This window comes from Orbilia oligospora, assembly GCF_000225545.1.
Source record: "Orbilia oligospora ATCC 24927 unplaced genomic scaffold scaffold00083, whole genome shotgun sequence".
NCBI classification, from domain to species: Eukaryota; Fungi; Ascomycota; class Orbiliomycetes; order Orbiliales; family Orbiliaceae; genus Orbilia; species Orbilia oligospora.
In genome coordinates, this window is record NW_011645640.1 from 856,893 (window position 1) to 879,483 (window position 22,591).

Consider the following 22,591-nt stretch of genomic DNA (forward strand, 5'->3'; position numbering starts at 1 on the left):
TTATTTTGTAGGTATTTGCATATGTTCAAACAGAAGCAATCGTCCTTTGTCTTTAGTTTCCAAGTTCGTAAACAGGGCCACTCGGACCTTTGAAGCCACCATATCCACCGGCTGCTTGGTTTTCCTGATGCGGCGGAGGAGATTGTGGGCTGCTGATTTGATTTGCTGGTGCTTCTTGAATACCCTGTGGTGGTTGCTCAACCCCCTTGTGACCATAAGGCATAGCAGCGCCACCGAGTTCCGAAACATTCTGACCGTATGGTGGATATGCGCCTTGTTGCTGTCCCTGTGGTTGATAATATCCAGTAGGGGCTTGGTGCTGTGGTGGAGGGGATTGATATCTGGGGTCTGGCTGCTGGGCATATTGAGCCATCTGTGGTTGGGGGGGGATTGGGCCACCAGTATACGCCTCTGTTGGTCCGGTGGTCTTGGGGCCATCGAGTGGTGTGGTTGGCGTAGACTTGCGCTTAGCAAGGCAGTACCAAACGATAGCAGCAGCAACTATAGCGATTCCACCAACAACACCACCAACGATACCACCGATGGCAGCACCTGAGAGCCCTTTATCATCGTCGTCGTTGTCATCGTTGTTGCCTTTGTTGACGCCTCCAGTTGTCACGGCTCCTCCCTTTGAAGTGACCGGGTCGAAAGAGAAGGTCGCATCAGTATTTGTTGGATCGGAGCCGCCGCCAGTGGCTGTAAAGCTGCCAAATGTTCTTGAGCTAGGGTCGTTGACGATAGCAGATGGGGTACAGGCGGTAAGACCGCATGCGTATCCATCTCTGCAGCAGCCGTATTCTACAGATGCAGGGCAAAGGTAAGAGGATGCAGAACAGAATCTAGTTGTTCCATCATCTCCGACGGTACCGGTTCTAGTTCCGTCAGTGATAACCTGACCAGGGGTTCCAGTCGAAAGTGGGGGTTCAGTTGTTGATTGTTCGCCTGAGTCTGAGGTTGTGGACGCTTCCTCAGAAGTTGTAGATTCCTCTTCCGTTGAGGTTGAAGAGACTGACTCATCAGATGGAGTCGGGGTTGGGGTTGGGGTCGGGGTCGGAGTTGGGGTCGGGGTGTTGTTGTCGGTAAGGATTGGGAACAGGTCGGATGAAACGGAAAGAATCACTGAGGAAAGAGATGCCTCGATTTCATCGATATTTGCAGTGAAAAGTCCTGGGTTTTCGGTGAGGGATCTGATAACTTCGGAGACTGATAGAAGAACAGAGCTGACACTGGCAAGAACCTCTGGGTCGGTGGCAATCTGCTGTCGCTTCTCGATATCTTTCTTTGCTTCCTCAAGATCGCGTTTCTCGAAGACATCCTCCACAGGTCGGTTCGGCTTGTGATTGAGAGAATATGTATACAACGGAAGCGCCAGTAGTAAAGATACTAGCCAAAGCCTTAAGGAGATCATTATTACGGTGATATATGTCTACCCCTTAAGTGGTAGAGGGTCTCTTTTTTGTTCGCAAACGAGAAAAGAAGGTCGGATTAGTGCGAATAAGGGCGGAGAAATTGAATACCAAGATCGATCAACTCCTATTTTGTCCTCGGATTGCGATATCGGTTACACCAGAATTGAAGAAAACTTGGAAAGAATCTGGTTGAACCAGCACAAGGTCTTAATAAGAGAGATGGGGCCTGACTTTGAAAAAGAAAGATAAAAAGTTGAGACGAAGGGGAGAAAGGAGAAGGAGAAATTTCTATCGGCGGAGTTTTTTGGGCTAGACCACACTTTTGACTGACCAATTCGTCGGGTAATGAGGACGCCAGCATCAGTCTCGAGGGACTCCACCAAATGGAAGTTTCGTTTGTTCAGCGCATTTAATTCGTTGGCCGCTGTTGGCAGGCCAGGGACTGGGCTGGTCGATATGAGGCCTTGTGGGGCTTCATTTCACGATCAAGCCGGGGAGAGACCCAAAAGAGACTAGGTCCGTTATAGTATTCATTTCACGATGGCAGCCTCAGCCGCAGTGCCAAGAGGCCTCAAAGGGCGCATTCGTGCATCTTTGATCCCTCGAGTCGAACCACATGCCTACGGCTGAACGGACGGAAAAACAGTACAGGGGTTCCCTCATATGTGCATACACAGTATGTCTCGTGCTCAGTGGTATCGCCGTCTACGTGGGTAAGAACATGTGTGTAGACATTTCAGCTGTCAGAACCAGATATATATACCTGTATTATACAGTAATATATAAGCATCCATGGGCTTCGGTCGCTGCGCTGTAAGTACTGCCTTTGCCTCAATGTTTCTTGTAAGCATTGCATTGTCATAGTATTATAATATATTAATCCTCGTTGTCTTGGACCTGGTCAAACATTACAAAGATTACATCACATTTCGTTCAGTCAGAAGGAAGTACAATAGTACAGTAGGTACTTCCCTAGGTAGGTACCATGGTGGCATTACATAGTAGATGTACTGTAACCGTTGCTCGGCTGGAACAAGGCAAGGCGGGGTTAACTGGAATGTTGCTGGCCGAAAACGCAATCAATGGGACTATTTGCCCTTATTGGGTCGTCGGCCTAAATTGCGACAAAGGCAGCATTGGCATACAAAACTACTCCGGATCGTCGAGTACTAGTACCTAAGAAAATACGACATCTGTACTTAATGATAAGAGCTCTGGTCAGAACATATAGCCTGGGCCGAAATCCGATATCGATCGAACACACAAGGGCTTTGTATGTGGCAGCCTAAACAGGAAGTTGACAAGGCTGAATATCGGTTTGTATCAAACGCTGCAGTTTCCCGATAATCTTGCATTTGTTCGTATTTAATTGCTTTTGAATATCGATTCTTGGCTGCAACACATTTTCTTGTTGCATTTTTCTCTCCGTCTCTCTCTTTGCCCGAGGCCAGAATACATAGCTCACATGCACAGTCTATCAAACATCTATATAAGTATACGTTGTGAATCGATCAGGAAGTGCCCTTTTAATTAGACTAAATACTGTGTTAGAAGAAGGGGGTCCGTTGATACAGTGCCAACATATTAATTGCGATTTCTTTTCGAGATGATGTATATTCCAACATTCGATCTGGACCAGAACAGCACAAGAGACCGAAATTTGCAAATTTGCTAGTGATTCTGATTCGAACGGTATTGAATATAAGACTGATGGGGAATTTGTACCGTTTGAGAGCAAAGGCCTCTACAGCTACGGATAATACCAAGCACCTAGGTATCTCCTGCTAGGGGGGGGTTGTGGCTAGGGTTTTATGGTTTCTAAGATAATCTTTAAACCGTTCATGCATTTATATATCAACAAATATCTTGATTGCTTGACTTACAGGGTCACCTTACAATAGTCTAAGACAGGGTGTACCATCACAAAAAACGGCAGGTTTACTCTAGGGAAGTTACAGCAATACTTACTTAAGTGCCTAATATAATAGTTGAGTCGTGATTGGTGGTGTGAATGTGCGCCGTACGCCCTCCTAAAGTCGTTTCCCTTGTGATGCCGTCTCTGGGCGCCCCCATAGCTCCCCTCTCCACCCCGATTGGGCGAGAACTAGGAGATAAACGAATAGATACCCAGGTCAATGTTCAGTTGTATTCGTTTTGGGCTCCCAAAGACAGCCATCTTCCAGGCACTTCCACTTCACCCATCACCCACCTTCCATCATCATAATCATCATCATATCACCATCAAATCATCATCATAATCATCATTCCCATAACTCCACCAAGTGGATCTGTCTAGCTTCATCGTCTCTTTCCACATTTCTCCAGGGAATAAAACCATTTTATGCAAAATGTCATCTGTCCCTCCCAGAGACCCACTAGCTTCCACCAACCCAAATTCCTCTGCCCTGAACCAAAGCCACCTTGTTTCCAGGGCCCCCGAACCTTTAGGGGATGGGGGCTCGTCGGACTCCCTACGTCATAGCAAACTTCCTCCACAAAATGTCTTTCCCACCTACAAACCTGGTGAGTCAAGCCGACAGCTAGCCCAGGCTGCCCTTCAATATGGAAGCGAACATTCCACAGACGGTTTTGGCGAGGGCGAGGTAACGCAGGGTTATAACCCTGGATCCTTGGCTTTCGACCCCTCCCTGTCCTCAAGTTTTAGCCTGGGTAACGAAAGCATCGAAGGTCAAGCCCAAACCCACGACGATGAACTTGATGCAGAGGGCTCCGTCCAGGACGAGGGAAGTTTGGACTTCCGCCCTCCCGCTCTTCCGCTTGGAAAAAGAAGAGGCCCAAGTCTTTCACCTACAAGCCAGCAAGATGCCAAAAAGCCCTGTAGTGAAAGCAGCCGTGCTCGAGAGATCGCTTCGCAATTAGAAGCACCACTGCCTCCAGCAAACACGATCTTAGCAGCAAACCAACATGCTGCTGCTGCTGCTGCTGCTGGCCCTTCATCTCAGGGCCCCGGCGTTTACCATGGTATCACCCTATCCCCAGGTGGATTTCAACCTCAGAGCCAACGACAGCTGTTACAAGCCAATCTGTAAGCACTACGTCCATTTCTATCGTTGTTCCTAGAAGTCTTGGTAAACTATGCAATCGATTAAAAATATGATTGCGACGTATTGGGCTGCTTACTAATATCGAAACTCTCTTTTATGTTAGTTCGCATTGTTTTGCTGTAATTGGAGAGTTGAAGGAAAGGAACGGGCTCCTTGAAGTTCAGCTTTGCAATCGAAACGAAGAGTGTAGGCGACTAGTGGCTATTATTCGGAAAGTAAATGGTTACGCCGACGAAGCGAAAGTATGCATGAAGAAGGATGGCGATGCTATAAATCGGATGAGGGATGTGTTAATTATCACAAAGAATAAGATGGAGGGCTGGTTGAATACACTTGAGCCACTCGTGGTTCGGGAGTCCCCGGCTACCGGATCCGGAGAAGGGAGTACTTCTACTGGGGGTGATATGCCAGTTACTCGTGTCGTCACAGACGTCGCGAATATCATCCACAACTTTGAGAGGACTCTCATCGATATCCATAGACGGCCCGTGCATGAGATTTACGGACAAACCCCGCCCCCGCCGCCGGTTCCACCTCTCTCTCACTCCACGCTTGGCCGCCTCAACATCAACTAAGTACTTGGCTATTTTGCCGTAGTTGCGGCTATGATTCTCGTATTCGCATATCTCTACAACTCTTCTGTCCTTTGTTCCCACTACAAGCTCCTCGACACTCTTCAACACCTCGCCTCGTTTTCCTGCTTTAAATACACGCCCTGTTAACATGGCATTCACATTCCGATACTCGTTTTCGTTGATATTTTCCTCCGATCCTAAACCCGGTTATTCTTCTCAAAAGACTCCCTCGAGTCGCCATGTATTATTCTTCTTTTTTTGTCTGGAGCCTTTATGCCGAGACCACCCCTCTCCATTCTTACAACCAGTTGTGGTATACATATTGCCTCTTCCATATACTCTCAACTACGTTTTCGGTTAACTGCAGGATAATATCATCCCGCAATTAATTACATTTTAGCTAGCGAAGATAGGAGATCCATTAAAATGCTTTGATTCCCCACTTATCCATGAATACTCGTAATCTATCGATGTGGTCGCTTGAAGATCCTTCAACAAGCTGTCCAATGTACCCGTCCGGACGTACTAATATAACACAATCCTTAGATATTCCTTTCGCTTTCACTTCATTATTGTAAGGAAAGTTGCTAATTTTAAGGCCCCTCTCTTGACCAAACACCTTAACATTGTCGCTCAAGTCACCATAAACGTGGATTTGCCAATTTAGACCACCTAGCGGATCAAAGTTGTCTACTCCGGTATCGTCGAAACTAACCCAAGGAAGCCGATCTCCGGCGTATAGGTTGGAGATATGGTTACCGTTGCTTATGGCACTATCCCTGTACTCTATTCTTATCTGTGAAATTGTTTCAAACAACGTATTGTCGAGTAACCCGAGACGGAAGATCAGAGGAGCAACATTTCCCATGACCAAAGTACGCCATACCCACCCAGTAAAGCCTCTGTCGGTAGCAATGGAAAAGGATTTATCCGTGGTGTTCACAAGGCGCTCGGCAAAAGGCCGTCGCTCGCTCTGGTATGTGTCTAGGATGTCAGGGTTGGCTTTTCCTGCTAGTACGGCAGCGATCTTCCATGATATGTTAGTAGCATCCCCGAGACCGGTGTTCATGCCTTGTCCGCCGACAGGGCTGTGAACGTGAGCTGCGTCTCCACAAATAAACACCCTTCGATCTCTGAACGTTTCAGCCACTCCGTGATAGACCGTATATGTGGAGAACCAGTGAACTTTGCTGACTACTGCCCCAGTATTCTTTTTCACGGATTCTTCCACATCTGAGAAACTAAATTCCCGATTAACCGACTCCTCTGGGGCCCATCCCGCAAGCCTGATTCTCCCGTTAGGCATTGCGAAGAGCAAACAAAAGTCGTTGGCGTTGAAGCAGATGTTGACATTTTCTAGTCCAACAGACACCTCTCCTTCAACGTCTGCCACAAAAAATCTTTGAGCATAAGCCCCTGGTGTACTCTTGATATTGGTATGAGCCCTGACAACTGAATGCCCTCCATCGCATCCGAGTACATAGGATGCCTCGAATTTTTCTTCTTCCCCTTGTTTATTCTTCAATGTCACAGTTGCATATTCATCATTCTGTGATAGGCTTGTGACTTCAACGTCCCTTTCAACATTTACTCCTCTTTTTTCCAATTCTTTAATTAACATCCGTTCGTTTAGGTCCTGCGGATATGCAAGTACAAAAGGGAACTTTGATTTCCCACGGCCGATACTATTAAATTCGCGCCGTACGATTTCTTTCAAGTTCCCAAAGAATGCCATATTTTTGACGACTCGTCCTTCAGATACGGCCCGTTCTGAGAGTCCGAGCATGCGATAGTATTCAAGTGTTCGGGCGTGGACTACAGTTGCTCGTGATGTGTCCGCGGCTAAAGCGTGTTTGTCGACGATTCGGAACGGGGTCCCCAAATTAGTTAGCCAGAGGGCAGCCATTAGACCCGTGGGGCCTGCGCCGGCTATTAGGACTGGCTTTTGAGAGGCCATGTTAAGGGATGTCTTTTCGGAACGGAAATCGCTTTTGGTCAGATGTTCCTGGTTTCTGTGTTGTTGGTTCGAGATGCAACAAGTTGCAAATAGTCTCGGTCTTGGTCCTTGAACTTCAGTCTTAGGTCGTCCGATACACCGATGAACGTTGATTAAGAAGCAATTCGACAGCGGATTTCTTGATGCTGACACTGACTTTAATAGACCAGATGAACTCGTTTTTTGGAGTAGCCTATTCATTGTGATATATATATGTATATATTTTAATATATTTACTTCGGCGACATCCGCCATGCATGCCTTTTTATAGCATGAAGTTGCATGTGTTCCCTAACATAACGTCATGCTTCGGTGCTGAAAGCGTTCAAATTAAGCCCCGATAAAACGGCTGCTAGGAATGAACCGATCGGTCAAGTTTGGTGCCGTAGGCCGAATTCAGCGGTTAGGCCTGTGCTACGATCGAAAGTAGCTTAGAGGACTGGAGACCAAGAGGTGCCCAGCTCGCCAGGCCGGGTCAGGAGATACCAGCGTTATAAGGACATCTTTTATGCAATATCTTTGTGTACATGATATTGGTCTCTAGCGGGGTAAGGCAATAGCTACCTTCCATTGGGAACAGAAAATTCTACTGATTAATCTTCGTACGGGCTGGAAAGCCGACGTTCAAATTCCACAGATCCACCTGGGCATACATTTTAAGATTTAGCGAGACCACATGTGCAGTTATTGGTGTAACTATATACGCTCTTAGGTATCTTATTTTCTATCATTTTCTATTACAGTTTGCGAGTAGCACATGAGCTTGAATTTTACTCATAAAATAAAAATAAAAAAATATTTGCCTTACCCTTTGCGACTTGTTGGGGTTTGTATACGTAGTAAGTATGTATCCAAGCATATATCCTCATTGTATAACATCTATTTATAGATCTAGCAACGATTGATTGCAATGGCCCGACTAGCTCTTAAGCTCTTCAGCATTTACCTTCCTGCCACATTTTCACATTCCGAACTACCATTGCTCGATCTTCGCCATTTCCCCATGTCGGATACCAGCTATCTGCTGCGCCCCAGAAGTCAGCAGCTGCACGCGGGCTGGCATCGATCCATGGTTTGTGTATGCGGCTATCGGGGAAATAGCCATCTAAATTCCACGAAAATATAATTCGTTAGACAACATTATCCTCCAATACTGAGAAATTCTACTAATTCATTTTGATAAGGGTAGTACTAGGTAATCTTACTAGTTGCCCCAACCTGAACACTCAACGAAAGATAAAACGGCTGATCAAACGGCGCATTATTGTTCCCGGATCCCGCCCAAGGGTTTGGATGTAAGGTCCCGTTATTTGAGAATTGTCCCAAATTCCATAGCGACTGTTGCAGGAACCCGACCCAGAGAACCGAATATGTGCGTCCGTTATGGTAGGTGAATATATAGTCTTTCGTCCATTCGATGCCAAAGGTGTGAAATCCTTTCGTAAAGTCAGTGTGACGGATTTGGCGACCGCGAGTGGTTTTCCAGAATCTGTCCGCGAGACGGGAGACACCTAGTTCTTATATATCAGCGTTCAGACGACGAAAGGTATAACCTATGGGGTAATTACCCCAGTGTAGTGTTGAAGTGAAGATATCGCGTCCCCCGGCCGGGTAAGTTTTATCATTCCCTCGCAATTGCATGATATCTATTGATCCGCTTCTCGGCCACTCGCCATAAGTATTATTTGCGGGAATTAACCTCATAGACGACAAGATCCAATCTCCCGCCGGCATTTTCGCAGTTACTTCGACTCTTCCGTATTTAATCTCTTTCGATAGTTTCGTGGAAAGTCTCGCAGATCGGACGGGGTTTATGATATTCCCTGTAGTGGAATTGCTAAATGTTGCGCATGAAGCATTACGAGGGCTTGTGCAAAGGCCCGTGGCGGTGAGATTGAGATTATAACCATCGTTTATTTGGGAGTTTGATATAGACGTCGTGAGGTTTGTGAGGGTGGGCATGATGACAAGGCCGTTTGAGGATGTGTATGCATTTGCTTCATCGTTTGTAGTCCAGTCGAAAGATCCAATTCTTTCTTTTTATAAGCTGGGAAGGATTCGTAGTGTTTTGGGTAATTTACTTACTCAAATCCATCGATCTGGATCTCTTTCTGCCAGACATTTGTGTCTATTGTATGGAAGCTGTCGTCTAAAACCAAACAATACTATGGAAATTCGAAATACATTTTTTAGTTTCCTGTATCAACTTCTTAACTAGTTAGAGGGGTTTAGACAGTCGACGAACTTCATGACGTTTGGCTTTGCGAAACCCATCAAAGCATAAGTATCCGCTGACCAAAAGGCCGGCGAGAAAGAAACCGTATATTATTAAGCTGCTATTTCGTGTGTGATTTGTCTATATATGCCCTCAAAGGAAGATTACTAAGTATTAGATATTCGGTTGCATTTTTTAATGAATGACACATTTAAAATCAAGGGTAATTTAAACACCTTCTTGTCATGCAACCACGGCTGTGGGTATACCCCTCGAAGCCTATAGCTTTTGAATTCACTTCTCTGAGTCTGGGGGGCTAATTGACTCTGCGCAGACATTTTTCTTGGACCTCGAGCCTTAAACGACTAATCTGAAAATATAGTAGAGGGATGAAAATATGTTGGCGTACTCGATACCCCCGTTTAAGTTGCTAGGGTATCATGGACTATTATGAGTTTTTGCACTTGTATGTTGAACAAAGGGTACAAGACTTACCTTGTACCTTGGACTAGGAGTTTCTTCCTGGTTTTCAGGTATTTCCAGGATCGGTTATCATGAACCTGAAATTTCGTGGGATAGAGGTGACTATTTTTTTTCTTTGTAAACCACTCCATTAGAAACACAGCATTTAATTTATTTTATAGTACTGGTATGCCCAAGTCGGATTGGAGACCAGGCAGTCCTTCTAGTCTGCAAAACCATACAATTCCCGTCAATGCTGTCGCAACAACGCAAACCGTTGTTGTAGTTTGCGCCAGATAGCCCGTTGCAATGACCGTGATAAGTCGAGTCTCGATCGGTTCCAGCTTGATCGACAGGAATTGACTAGGCACTCCTCGTTTAGTTCTATAATTAGCACTAAGGTCTATAGGAGGAAGATGGTTGATTTTGAAACCATTGATGCTGATATCGGGTCGGGCTTCCCGAGATATGGCCGTTGGGTGTTGGCATTGCAGTGGTATTGTCAGCTCGGAGATATCAAATATCGATTGATCAATATTAACAGCCATCGTGATTAGCCGTTTGGTATTTTAAATAAACGGGATCCCGATAGCCGATCCGTTCGAGACAAATGTCCGTACGCGTAAAGAGCTGCATAGTTATCGCATTCGCAGGTGGTGCGATTGAGAGTATTCTAGCAAAACAAGTCTTCGTCAAAACGTTACACAAATGTTAAGACATTTGATGCATAGCAATCTGAGCTCATGCGGGCCAGTCATGGACGCTGATATCCCGGATTGAGCTAATTGGTAGTTGCTTCGCAGCCGACGGATAGGCCGCTATATGGTTGCGAAAGGACAATTTTGAACAAGATAAAGAGCTTAAGAGAAAATTTTAAAACCGGATCAGCTCTCCAGCCTCTTCAATGACTCGAGCCGGGGGTGTTGTGGTACAACGGTTCGGCTGATATGGTTTTTTTTGGCGGTTACACAACAGCAAAGACACATGGCGGGCATAGTTATGCAAGCTTTTCGGCTTTAATGCATATTCCTAGGATCCTCTCGAGGATATTGATTCCATTGACAGGGGACGGTTAGGGAATATGTATTTACATGCTCCCATCGGGAGGGAGACTACTGGTGGCTCGGGCCGCATTATCGTGATATCTCGCGGTATCAAAAGGCTGACTTGGATTCTACGGCTGAGGCGGTTGCACATGCAAGGGTATACTCAAGGGATGTTAACCGGAAATATTGTGAAAGAATTTTCTTTACATTGCATTGTTAAACTTCTAGGTTTATTTTAATGCATAACACCAATTAGCAACTATTTTACAAGGTTTGTGCTTTATTTGTTCAGGTATACGCACTGGCATGAATCACGTTGGCCAAACATGTTGGCATGGTTTATGGGCTTCGAGATTCAAGGCTGCTAACCGGTGTCTTTCTTTAGCACGCAATGCAGATCCCTGAACTGAGGTGAGTTTTAATATAGTACGCCTTTTCTAAGTATTTTGTGCTACATTGCTACATTGCCCCATGAAACCCAACCATTCGGTCCCCCCATCCGGTCCTTCGTTCTATACTGGTGGCCCCAGGGGTCCCCAGAGCCCCATGCATGGCCCCTAATTCGAATTGCCCCCACGAACTTCCGAGAGAGCAGTTTCCGGAATTTAAGATAGTTAAGGCAGATTAAGTAACCTCCGTACTTGAACTCGAACTAGGATCGAAACAGATAGAATTAGTTGACTTGGTATGGCAATTTTAGCCAACGGCTTTCTAGTACACTTACACGCGGAAGCCACCAACCCAACGGGATACGCAATACCGAGTTCTATCAAAAATTTCATTCTAGAAACCACATCGCCAATAGAGGAGATGAAGCTTATCTATTCCGAAACTGAGACTTCATGCCGCTTACGGCCCACGGCATTTAGCTGAGGTTAGAAATCATATTTGCTGTTTTGAAAACTTCGCGCGAAAGAAATGGAATGAATGGTAGTACTATGGCCTATCAGTGTGTAGATATCTCTATTCGTGGCTACAGGGATCGGGGTTTGAGTTCAAAATAGGGGCATGGATCGTAATTGCTTCGTTGCGTGGATTTATAATTTAAAGGGATTTGAATGAAGCCAATGTGGAATAATTCAAGTGATATAGCCATCCAATATCAATAAAACTTAGTGTACATGGAAGAGACTTGCAGAAATATGGAGACTCTTCCAGTACCAACCTCAGTGACTGCTAACGTATCTAATTCTGGCGGTTCTATACAATCCCATTCAAGCTCCACAGAAGGTTCTGAAACTCCTAGTATCTTGAAATTCCAAAGAAGCACAGAAAATTCCCAACTGGTACGTTTCATTCGAGTTTGGTTAACTTATATCTGAAAAGTAGTCTTGCTCTAGCTCTGAGAACTAGGACGTTTAAGGGACGACATGATGGACTTGAACTGATAAGATTTACATACTATTGCAGATCGCAAACCATATATACCAATGATTTAAGTCGAGTCAATGGACAAATACGGGACCTGGGGCAGTACCCTCGGTGTGTGTTCGAATACGTCCGTATGAATACGCCATAGAACCGGTACCCGCCGATACAAGGGTCCTCGAAGCGGTTAAAAAACTTGACGTAAAAGTTGCATTTTTGATGAGATCTAAAATTACAGAATTTGTATTCCGAACAATAGCAGAGGGGGATGCTGAGTTAGTATTCCCAAGAGAAGGGGTCCAAGTACAAGTTCTGGAATCGTTGGATAAGATCATAGATTCGACAGATATAACCGTGAGGAGGTTCCAGTATGTTTGTTTCCTGCGACAAGAGAGGGCGGTTTTACTGTGGCACGATAATACGAGGACGATTTTCAAGCATGCGGAGCAAATAAACATAAAGATGATGTCCCTGGTACGTTTTCATCTCCACCAAGCTGACGAAGCGTATTAAAGTGGTTTAGTACTTACAGGACATGCTCAGCTATGGGGCCAAGATTTGACAGGTCGGTTGCACACTAGCTCAGCGGTTCTCGAGTCAAGATCATCCAGGACATCGGTATACTCCATACGAAGCGCTTCAACTTCCAAACTACCGTGGCAGGTCGAAAGCTCCGATATGCCAGCTATTGAAGGAACGAAGGAGGCAAAAGTCGAAAATCTTGATATCGAGAAAACCGCGGCAGAGCCATTTGATCGCCCGACCATTTACACGAGCTCTATATACACAGGAGTCGCAGTATTTATTATGACAGCCCTACTATTTGGTGGTGCTCTGCGTACACTAGTCGTAGAAACCGCTATTGATGGTCAATATATTCGGTTGGCTCTCGCTGTGACGTTGCCGTTTTCTGGATCGTTGGCTCTGGTATGTAATTACTCCTAGTTAATCAGTCTACTGAATTCACGAACCTATTGGGATTGGATACAAAACTTAAGATAACGCTTCTATCTCAATATATATATTGTCTAATATATATTTCTGTTCTGTATAGTTCTTCTTCATTATCATAGTCACCGATATATGCCAGCTCGTTGGGCCAGTTCGGTCTACCACGACGAATTCTCGGTTTTATTCTGCAAGATCTCCATCGTTAGATCAAGCTTTCCGGAAAGGATTTCAACCCCCTCATATAACAATACAAATGCCGGTATATAAAGAATCCTTGCAAACGGTCTTGCAGCCCACAATTCATAGTTTGAAGCAAGCCGTATCACACTACGAACTTCACGGTGGGACTGCGAATATTTTTGTCAACGATGATGGGATGCAGGTAGGTTCTAGGAACATGGTTTCAAGATAAACTTGCGAAGTTTTAACTCTGACAATAAATTTGAATAGTTGATTGACTCGGCACTTGCTGAAGAGAGGAAAGAGTTCTACCGGGACAATGGCATCGGGTGGGTGGCGAGACCAAAACACGGAGAGAATGGATACCTTCGGGCAGGAAAATTTAAGAAAGCTTCCAATATGAATTTTGGTCTTGAAATCTCCAATAAAACCGAAGACATTCTTAACGAGTTGATTGACGCAAGGCATAAAGAGAGAAACGAACTTCTATCCAGTAAAGAGATAGATGATTTGTATACTACGGCGTTAGAAAGGGTCATCGAGGAGGATAAACGGGCATGGGCTTCTGGGAATATCAGAGTTGGGGAAATTATTTTGATCGTCGATAGCGATACCAGAGTGCCAGCAGACTGTCTGATATACGGGGCAGCCGAAATGTTCTTATGCCCGGAGGTCGCTATAATCCAACATAGTGCTGGAGTTATGCAGGTGGTGGAAGATTACTTTGAGAATGGGATTACCTATTTCACAAATCTTATATACTCAGCAATAAGGTTCGTTTGTGGGTCTGGAGATGTTGCACCGGTAAGTTGATCGGCCCTCGACGTGAAACCCTGTCCAAAATCAAATGCTTGGGGACTACTTAAGTAGATATTAAATGTACCCAAGTACTCTAAAAGGCAAAAGGAACTAACTCGGAATATTCCAAATGTTAACATCTAGTTCGTGGGACACAACGCTTTCCTTCGTTGGCAAGCAGTCCAGAGCGTGGCCTTTCGGTCTGAAAATAGAGAATACTACTGGAGTGAATCCCATGTATCAGAAGATTTCGATATGGCACTTCGGTTACAGGTAGCTGGAAATGTGGTTAGGCTTGCGACTTACCATGGCTTACGAGGCTTCCAAGAGGGTGTATCTTTGACGATATACGACGAGCTCGCGAGATGGGAAAAGTATCACGCCTCACAAACAGACTCGCACAACTCCAAAAAGTATTAACGTAATTGAATTTTCTAGGTACGCATATGGCTGTAACGAATTGGTGTTTAATCCTATTCGTACTTGGCTTTGGTGGGGCCCATTCAGCAAGCTCTTCATACAATTCCTCAGTAGCGATATCCAACTTTGTTCCAAGATATCGGTATTAGGCTATATTTTTAGTTACTATGCGATAGCAATAGGATTGCCTTTCGGCGTTTTGAACTACACGCTTCTTGGTTGGTATAACGGCTATTTTGATTCCTTCTACCTCGATAGTTGGAAAGTTTTCCTTTCCCTAGTCGTGGTTTTTAGTTTTTTGGTAGGCTTACGACTCAAATATCCCTTTACAAAACTGCTGCTCAAATTTATCTATAGGGAAACTTAAGCTTAGCTGTACTTCGCTATCGAGTTGGTGAGAAGTCACTTTTAGCAGCCCTCATAGAAAACTTCAAGTGGATGCCCGTGAGTATAAATGTTGCAGGAAATCCGCGCTTATGCATATGGCTCGGTTCAACTAACGTATAATATAATGACGAATCCCCAAAGATGTTTATTGTGTTTTTTTCCGGCCTCTCCTTCCACATCAATACCGCTATATTGGCGCACATGCTCGGCATTAATATGACCTGGGGCGCAACGGCAAAAGAAAAGGCGGATTCGAATTTCTGGATCGAAGTCCCCCGCATATTGAAAACTTTCAAATGGATGTACTTGACCATGGGGTCAATTGCAGCATTCATGATATACTGTGGGTGTTTCGCACCTACTGATTGGCGGATAAACGAGTTTACTGCAATTGTTCCGCTTTCAACTATGGTGGGGGGACATCTCATATTACCGGTGTGTGTGAAGTTCAAAATTCTTTCCTTTTTCTGACCGCTAATACCTTACATACGTAGTTTGCTTTGAATCCTTCGCTTATGGTCTTCAATTATTGATCGAGCCGATTGATCCAGCATGTAAGTTGCTCCAGCTACATTTACAAGGCTGGATAAAAGGTGCATACGCTAATTTAGGGTGTGTAGCTACCTGCAGTAACTAAAGGTATCAAATTGCTAGACATAAAGACGGTTCTAAATCTTATTGCGCGGATCTACATGGGGTTTCAATTATATAAATTATCTTCGTCGCATTATAATATTAGGTACATACGTTAGTCTCCTTGATTTTATGATTGTTCTGCAAGTCAACTGTAAGTACAACCAGGAATAGATAAATGGAAAGAACTTAGCTAGCTAAGGGGGTAGGAACACAGTTTTTATACGATTGCATCCTTAATTGATTCTCGATCGTATGTCTTGTTGTTAATCCAACCCTCCAGTGACCCCCTCCGGGTAGCAAAGAACGCCATCAAATATATATATTGTGCACAGGAAACTAGTCGATCAATATTGCAATGTAAAAAGCTTTACTAGGCAACTCCAAGATAGCCTATACAGTGGCCTCCCTAATAGCATCCCTCCCTAATGATATGGGGGTACGTCTAGGATCATATCCTAGTGTTCTTCTTTCAAGAATTGGTTCGATTGCTGAAATGTTCGAACGTTCGTTACACCAAAAAATTCAAAAGAATTCATCAGATGTCAGCTGTGAGCATGGCTAGTTGCCTTGGGGTAGCCCGGTTCGCGCTCGAGGATACCTTAGCACAGCAGATTCCCTTTGGGTCAACTAATCCATCCTTGTTCGAGTTTAGGATAGTAACATGCCAGTTGCATGAATAATGCATTATTCGGAGCTCCACCAGATTAAATAATGTCTAACATCCAATCAATCTAAATATGAGAGAGACCCTAACTAGGGTGCACCTAGGATAGCGCCATTGTACTACAACGCCACACGGGAATCCCGGGTCTTTTCTACGGCTCGTCGGCAAGTCTTGACCTACCTTAGTCCGGAAGGCTTTGTCCAGTCTCGAAAGCCCCCAGACGGGTTTATGAAAGAAATATGAGAGGAACTCAGCCGTACCAGTATACTTTGTTTTTGGGTAGGACAACTCTTTGTTCGGCGAGTGCGTCGGCTTAGGGTCGAGGCTAGGCTTCGAGGCCTTGTAATGTCTGATATTGGTTATCGATATATATCTCGCCTACGTAGCTATCAGTCCCTAGTTTTGAAATCTTATATTCAAACCTAGATCTAGGGAAAGTACAAAAGCCTCTGGATTTCACAACAGATTAGCCATTCTATCTTGCAAGACATTATCCAATATTCATGATCCAGATGTGCGCTTTTTAACCAATAGATATTTCTAAACATTAATGCATTGCTAAAAATTGATATTTAAGATGAAAGCAGTGGCGATTCTTACCATTATGAGCCTTTTGCAGCTTGGCATTGTCCTCGGAATGCCGGCTGCTCGGCCGCAAGATCTTACAGACGAGTTTTTCAATGGATTGCCGGATCCCGAACCGGCTGGCGCACCTTTTGGAACCGGTGGGTACTGCCTCAAATTCTACATATACCAAATATATGGATTATCGGCGTGGTTGACAGACATACTTTTGGATATACAGAAACCAGTGGCCCAGCCGTCGACAGATCTGCAATCATCGACGCTGCAGTGGCACAGGCTACGGCGTTAGACGCCCCAGGAGCCGATCCTGCCCTTACGAACAATCCCGACCCAACGGAGCCGGGAAAGTTGAGAAAGAGATCACCAAGCTCGGACGCTGTCACCCCTAGCGGCTATCACTTAGTCTTTTCTGGTCTCAATGGAGCTACCCAAGCGCCGTCGTATTTGACCTTCAAATCAATTCCCACATATGACCCAAGCCTCTGTGCTGCAAAATGTAACTTTATAAGCAACTGGTAAGTTTGAAGGACTTCGCAAGCGTGGAATCTACTATTTACTTTTCCCTTTCTCTCTCTTTCCCTCTTTCTTTCTGTAATTCTTTCTTCTTTTTTTTTGGAAATATTCTGACAATTCTTGCTCCCAAAAACTCAGTCGATTTTTCAATTTATACATCGAGATCAATGCAAACGGGCAAATTATCAGGTGTTCGTTCTACAGTATCAGAAGCACAGCATCTAGCGCTATAAACGTTGGCCAATGGCGGAATGGCTTCCACGTCACAATCAACAACTCTAATGGCTATGCTAAGTATCAGCCGTACCCTCCTGTTGACGGGTTTACGGTCGAAAGCCTTGGCGGCGCCATAAATGGTAGACGTTTGGCCCCTGGCGACCCGGATCCATACATGGGCTATACATCCATCGAAGCGGTATTTCTCCCCCCAAATGGCCCAAATCAAGGCTATGTTAATATATTATCTAACGATGCCCGAATCTAGAGTGATCCAAGCATATGTTCTATAGCTTGTGAGAAAAAGACAGCTTACAATTCTCGGCATCCAAGCTCGGAGGGAACATATCGTGCTTGCAACTTTTTCAATTTCTATCACTTGTATAAGAATGGGGAAGGGTATAGGACGATTTGCTCTTTCTATCTTATTCCGTTTGATTCTTCTTATGCTACAAACCATGGGTATTCGTCCCATGGGGATACATATACGATTGCTGAAAGCTATGGATACACACGTATTGTCCAACAGGGGGATGGCGGTATAGTTGTATCTTAATTTATTGTAGACGATTGATTGGCGGCTGGCTCTAGTTACTGGATCTAGATTTTTGGAAGAACTTAATATGGTCTCAAGCAAAGGCATCTATTCTTGAGAATTTTCATTTCTAAATACCGTTAGTTACTACGCACATGTCCAAGTAAAATCAAATATTTCTAAAAGCGGCTCCCAGACTAAATTCTAGAACCGAATTAAATTAATCAATCAAGCATAGCTTGACTGAGTCTATCTATCCCTGACCTAGTTTCGTACCCAAACTGATCAGCCTTCGACTCCCGACGTGTTGTGTGGTATTTTCTTTTCCCAATTCCCGCGTTGTCCCGTTAGCTACCTCATAGAATAAATGTTTTAACGAGACCAGACTAAATGCTGAACTGAATTGGAGGCTCCTTCACTTAACAACTTTCCCCACGGTAGTTACATCACTTTTCATGAAAGCGAAGGTGATCTGAAGGGAAAGGAAAGAAAAAAGAAAGATTCACTTTACGATAAATTGTCCACAGTACGCTCGAACACCGAAACCCTGGTCCACAATCGTGGTAATTAGAATGTCAATATCCAGCACCGAAGAGTGGATCCATGGGCCGCCATCTTATATTTCGGTTGGGCTTGCACCTGTCGACGCTCACTCAACTCCAAACTGGCAAATGGGACGTTCTTTCAATTTGGGGCCGTTACCAATGTTTGCTCTTCAAACACAATGGAGGTCCGCCTTGAGTATCGATCAGAGCGTCGTATGCACGATGACGGAGCGGAGATTGGGATAACTAGGACATTGTAAGCCCCTTCTTACGTGACGCCAATCCGCCGCCGCGGCCTGTGATGACAAAGATTATAGGCACCTAACGTGCTAATCATCGGTTGTTAAAATAACTAAGTGCATACTAGGCGATAGACTCTATCTTGATAGGCTGCCTGATGCATGGTTAAGATATTCCAAACTCATAAAATCGAACAAAAGAAAAGGCCTACCCCCCAATTTGTGGGAACAATGGGGCTACACAGTATGCCACCTGCTGTCCCCAGGTCCCTCAGGTTTCATCCCCTGCACTGTCGTTGGAATAAGACCGGAAGGATGCCTCGACGTTATGGGTTGCCGCCTTCAGATAATATTTTTATAAAAAGGGCAGCAACAGCGAAGGTAGAAATCTGCACGGCTTAGAGTCTTGCCCTGGACCCGGCCGATAAGATCATAAGACGAATCAAAAGCAGGAGGTACACACCTCATACACGTTCATCCTCCCTGGGCGGATGCATACGTGGAATCACAATGGAAGTGGATGATCTACGGTTATATCATATTCTTATTTTTGACTTTCATAACTACCGAATCCACAAGCTTTCCGGGTGCATGGATTCCACCTGCTCGGGTTTGCAAAGTAAGCAAAGCTCCTTTTCCCGCTTGGCTTACTTAGCTAACAACACCCTGTTAAACGGCACTGCATCATCCAGGCAAATGTTGTTATTAATGAGAGCCTCGTAAACCGGGGCCACTGCAGCATAGTAAGAAACTAAAGCGGATACTTTTTTTTCTTTCTATCCAATGTTTCTTGACTCCGACAAGGGGAAGGGAAGAGAGAGAGAGAGAAGAAAAAAAGCCAATCGGTCCGCCTAGCGCTCTGAAATCTACCCATTGGAGCCGAGGGGTTTAGTATAGGAACAATCAAACAACGTAAAAAGAAAAAGATACTGAAGGAAGTGAATCGTAGGTATCTTGTACTACTACCCTCGCTTGGGAGGATCGATGGTATCTATCTTTTGAATCACAGGTGTTTGAAGGAGGTAAGATGGCGATGGTAACATATCATGGACATTTTATCTGGTGCCAAAACGAAGGTTTTTGAGGGAGGGATACTGCGGGCCTCTCCGTTCGCATTTAGTCGGATTTCTTTCCTTTCTAGAACCTTTTTTTCTCATTTTATATCTGGAGGTTAAGTCAGTTGGCGCCCTGCTGACATTGAAGCTGATGATATGGGTGACATGTTTCAAGTTGACAAGGAGGTTCTGGGGCTCATGCTCACACTGCTGGACCGTTTATATTGCGTCCGCTTTGACCCGTCCCTGTGAACGCTTACAAGGCCATGTACCCTAAAAGCTACTAGGCATGCATGCGACCGACAGAGATTGTAGAAGCCAGCGTCCAGAAATGTGTCGACGGATGACATGACAGAATATCCACGGAGACACATCGACTAAAACGCTTTCGAGCAATGCAATACCTACTCCTGTATGGCTGCTTGCGCTTGGCTCCAGACCCATATACTAAACCATCACGATACCGCTAGCTGCAGGTGCGACTTAGCTGAGTCCCACCGGCCAGTTCGGAACATCAAGGAACCACTTGAAGGGATTTTTTATTTTTATTTATTTTTTTCAAGTCTTTTGTTCACCTAGCTTTTCTATTAAGTTGAGCCGGTCCGAATCTGCCAGTTCCAAGATGACCGAGGAAGCAACCAAGTCGTCGACAACAGGTCGCAGCAGCACCAAAACCAGCAACATCCATTCCATCTTATCTGACAACAGGACCAACACATTTTTAGCGGCCTCGTCCGAACACCACCACAAAGCCCTGAAAATTGGCGAAGCTGGAGTACCCTCCTGGTCCTCTCCAGACCTGGGGAATACTGTTGTACCTACAAAACGTATCTCGGATCAAGAGCGATTGCGCCTACGGCATGCTGGCTTCTTGCCAGCGTATTCAGAGCCTGCACACAGCCCAGAAAAAGATATCCATCAGGAGTATTTAAAAAGGCGGAAACTTTCAGTGGCTCCACACTCCTCCCCCTCAAATACCATCTGCTTTTCAGAAGATCACAGGGACGAACCCCTCAGCTTAATCACAGAAGATGATACTCCTATGAGGTCTTTCCCAGTTAGAGAATATCCTAGAAGACTAAGCATCGCCTCAGTTTTGACTGCTGATAGTGGTTCACTCCCAAGCGTGGTATCGCCGGCGACGACTACCAGTTGGGCCGGACTGGCATCTTCTGCATCTTCGACAACTACCGTCAACCCTCCCCAGTGGCCCTTTATGAGCGAGCTGTACCAGCCAATCAGTCGTAGAAGTCCAATATCAAATACTGCCTCAGCAAGTACTTCTGTTGGGTCCCACCCTCGGAGGGAACACCAAGCCTTTGACGACACTGACCTTAAAACTTGGGAACTCGATTTTGAAGTATCAACAGCCCAGAGGAAAACACCACTTACAAGAAAAATTCCGCGTCGTAGGCATTTCGACACCACCGCTGCCACAGACGACTCTGGTATGACGCCTATCGGTAACTTTGAGCATATCGGTAGAACTGGCAAACTTCACCCACTAGGAGAGGACGAAATGGAGGATATAGGAGAAAGACAGACAGCGTTATCAGGGGAAGATATACAAATGGGGTCGCATCATTCATTAGAGGCATATAACGATCTGGTATCAGATTTACAACATAAATTATCCACCAAAACATTAGCTCTGGAGGCTCTGCAGAAGGAGCACGATCGTCTCCTAGGTGCCTATAGTCGGCAACAAACCCGGAGCGCAGCAATCCAAAAGAAGTGCTCGGTAGCGGACACCGAAATCGTTTCCCTTTCGGCTGAGCGGGACCGGCTCCAGGAAGCTCTCGACCAGTCGGAATCACAAGTTCAGGAATTGACAGAGCAGCGCGACAGTATCAATAGAAGGCTGGTTTCTAGGGTTAAGGAATACTCCAACATCATCCAACTAGCGTCGCAGATGGAAAGCCTGTCGGTTGTGGAACGAAAGAGGTGGAAGGATAGAGATGCCTTACTAAGGTTGAAAATAGAGGAACGGGATCAAGTCATAGAAGATATGCAACAGCGGCTCACGGTAGCTATGGCCGCTGATGAAGTAGGAGGACCTAGCCGATCTCCGAGATCCGATACGGATCCCGACGAAGTTATCATGCTGCGGAAGGAAAATCGATTGCTAAAGGAAAGGGCTGAAGAACTCGAGGCTTCTGTCGGTGAAGCGAAACAGGAGGTCCAACGGATGAAGGAAATCGGGCGGATGTTGGTTGCACCGGAACCAGGAGGACTTTGATTTCTCAGTTCATCTTCCGCCTTGGCTTATTGGACTGGAAATAAAATGAAGAGGATAGGAGGTGGAGAGAGAACCGAGGGGATGAAGAATAAAAAAAAAGAAAGTATAGCATTTGTCTTTGGGGTATTGTATAGATGATCGGTTGATCGTGAGACTGACTCAACGGGTGTATTGAATCAGCTCAGGATACCGGAACGCCCCAAACGCCGGAGCCAAATATTACCAGCGGGATGAACACGATTTGCCACCGGACAGAGTGGTACGATAATTAAATTTAGCCTCGTCGGCCTAGAGGGGGTACGCAGAAAGCCCTAGTTCCAGGGAATTGGGAAGGAGAACATCAAAATAAATCCGTGAAAGGCTCACGACATCATGCATCAAAGCCTCCTGTCTATCAGGCGGGTCGCGGTATGTTGATTCGAGCCAGCTGACGAATAACCTTGATTTTGCCACGGCTAGACCCTGTTTTGGTGTGCATATGTGGGTGATGGC

The 22,591-nt window shown here is 45.2% G+C and overlaps 7 protein-coding genes across 7 annotated transcripts; 4 read left to right on the forward strand and 3 right to left on the reverse strand.

The window, feature by feature from the left end:
* Positions 1 to 52: 52 nt before the first annotated feature.
* On the reverse strand, positions 53 to 1,408 carry AOL_s00083g249 (uncharacterized protein; the record flags this gene model as incomplete). Its single annotated transcript, XM_011125428.1, has 1 exon — positions 53 to 1,408. One exon carries the CDS (start codon positions 1,406 to 1,408, stop codon positions 53 to 55), a length of 1,356 nt encoding a protein of 451 aa, XP_011123730.1.
* Positions 1,409 to 3,757: 2,349 nt separating this feature from the next.
* On the forward strand, positions 3,758 to 5,049 carry AOL_s00083g250 (uncharacterized protein; the record flags this gene model as incomplete). Its single annotated transcript, XM_011125429.1, has 2 exons — positions 3,758 to 4,455; positions 4,578 to 5,049. The coding sequence occupies 2 exons, from the start codon at positions 3,758 to 3,760 to the stop codon at positions 5,047 to 5,049; spliced, it is 1,170 nt and encodes a 389-aa protein (XP_011123731.1).
* A 421-nt stretch (positions 5,050 to 5,470) lies between these two features.
* Positions 5,471 to 7,246, reverse strand: AOL_s00083g251 (uncharacterized protein; the record flags this gene model as incomplete). Its single annotated transcript, XM_011125430.1, has 1 exon — positions 5,471 to 7,246. One exon carries the CDS (start codon positions 7,244 to 7,246, stop codon positions 5,471 to 5,473), a length of 1,776 nt encoding a protein of 591 aa, XP_011123732.1.
* A 990-nt stretch (positions 7,247 to 8,236) lies between these two features.
* On the reverse strand, positions 8,237 to 9,007 carry AOL_s00083g252 (uncharacterized protein; the record flags this gene model as incomplete). Its single annotated transcript, XM_011125431.1, has 2 exons — positions 8,237 to 8,556; positions 8,614 to 9,007. 2 exons carry the CDS (start codon positions 9,005 to 9,007, stop codon positions 8,237 to 8,239), a joined length of 714 nt encoding a protein of 237 aa, XP_011123733.1.
* A 2,903-nt stretch (positions 9,008 to 11,910) lies between these two features.
* AOL_s00083g253 (uncharacterized protein) lies at positions 11,911 to 14,485 on the forward strand (the record flags this gene model as incomplete). The annotated part of the gene is made up of 6 exons (XM_011125432.1): positions 11,911 to 12,054; positions 12,209 to 12,610; positions 12,680 to 13,063; positions 13,191 to 13,469; positions 13,538 to 14,071; positions 14,210 to 14,485. The coding sequence occupies 6 exons, from the start codon at positions 11,911 to 11,913 to the stop codon at positions 14,483 to 14,485; spliced, it is 2,019 nt and encodes a 672-aa protein (XP_011123734.1).
* A 2,264-nt stretch (positions 14,486 to 16,749) lies between these two features.
* On the forward strand, positions 16,750 to 17,754 carry AOL_s00083g254 (uncharacterized protein; the record flags this gene model as incomplete). Its single annotated transcript, XM_011125433.1, has 3 exons — positions 16,750 to 16,897; positions 16,978 to 17,272; positions 17,409 to 17,754. 3 exons carry the CDS (start codon positions 16,750 to 16,752, stop codon positions 17,752 to 17,754), a joined length of 789 nt encoding a protein of 262 aa, XP_011123735.1.
* A 2,728-nt stretch (positions 17,755 to 20,482) lies between these two features.
* On the forward strand, positions 20,483 to 22,099 carry AOL_s00083g255 (uncharacterized protein; the record flags this gene model as incomplete). Its single annotated transcript, XM_011125434.1, has 1 exon — positions 20,483 to 22,099. The coding sequence occupies one exon, from the start codon at positions 20,483 to 20,485 to the stop codon at positions 22,097 to 22,099; it is 1,617 nt and encodes a 538-aa protein (XP_011123736.1).
* Between the last annotated feature and the right edge of the window lie 492 nt (positions 22,100 to 22,591).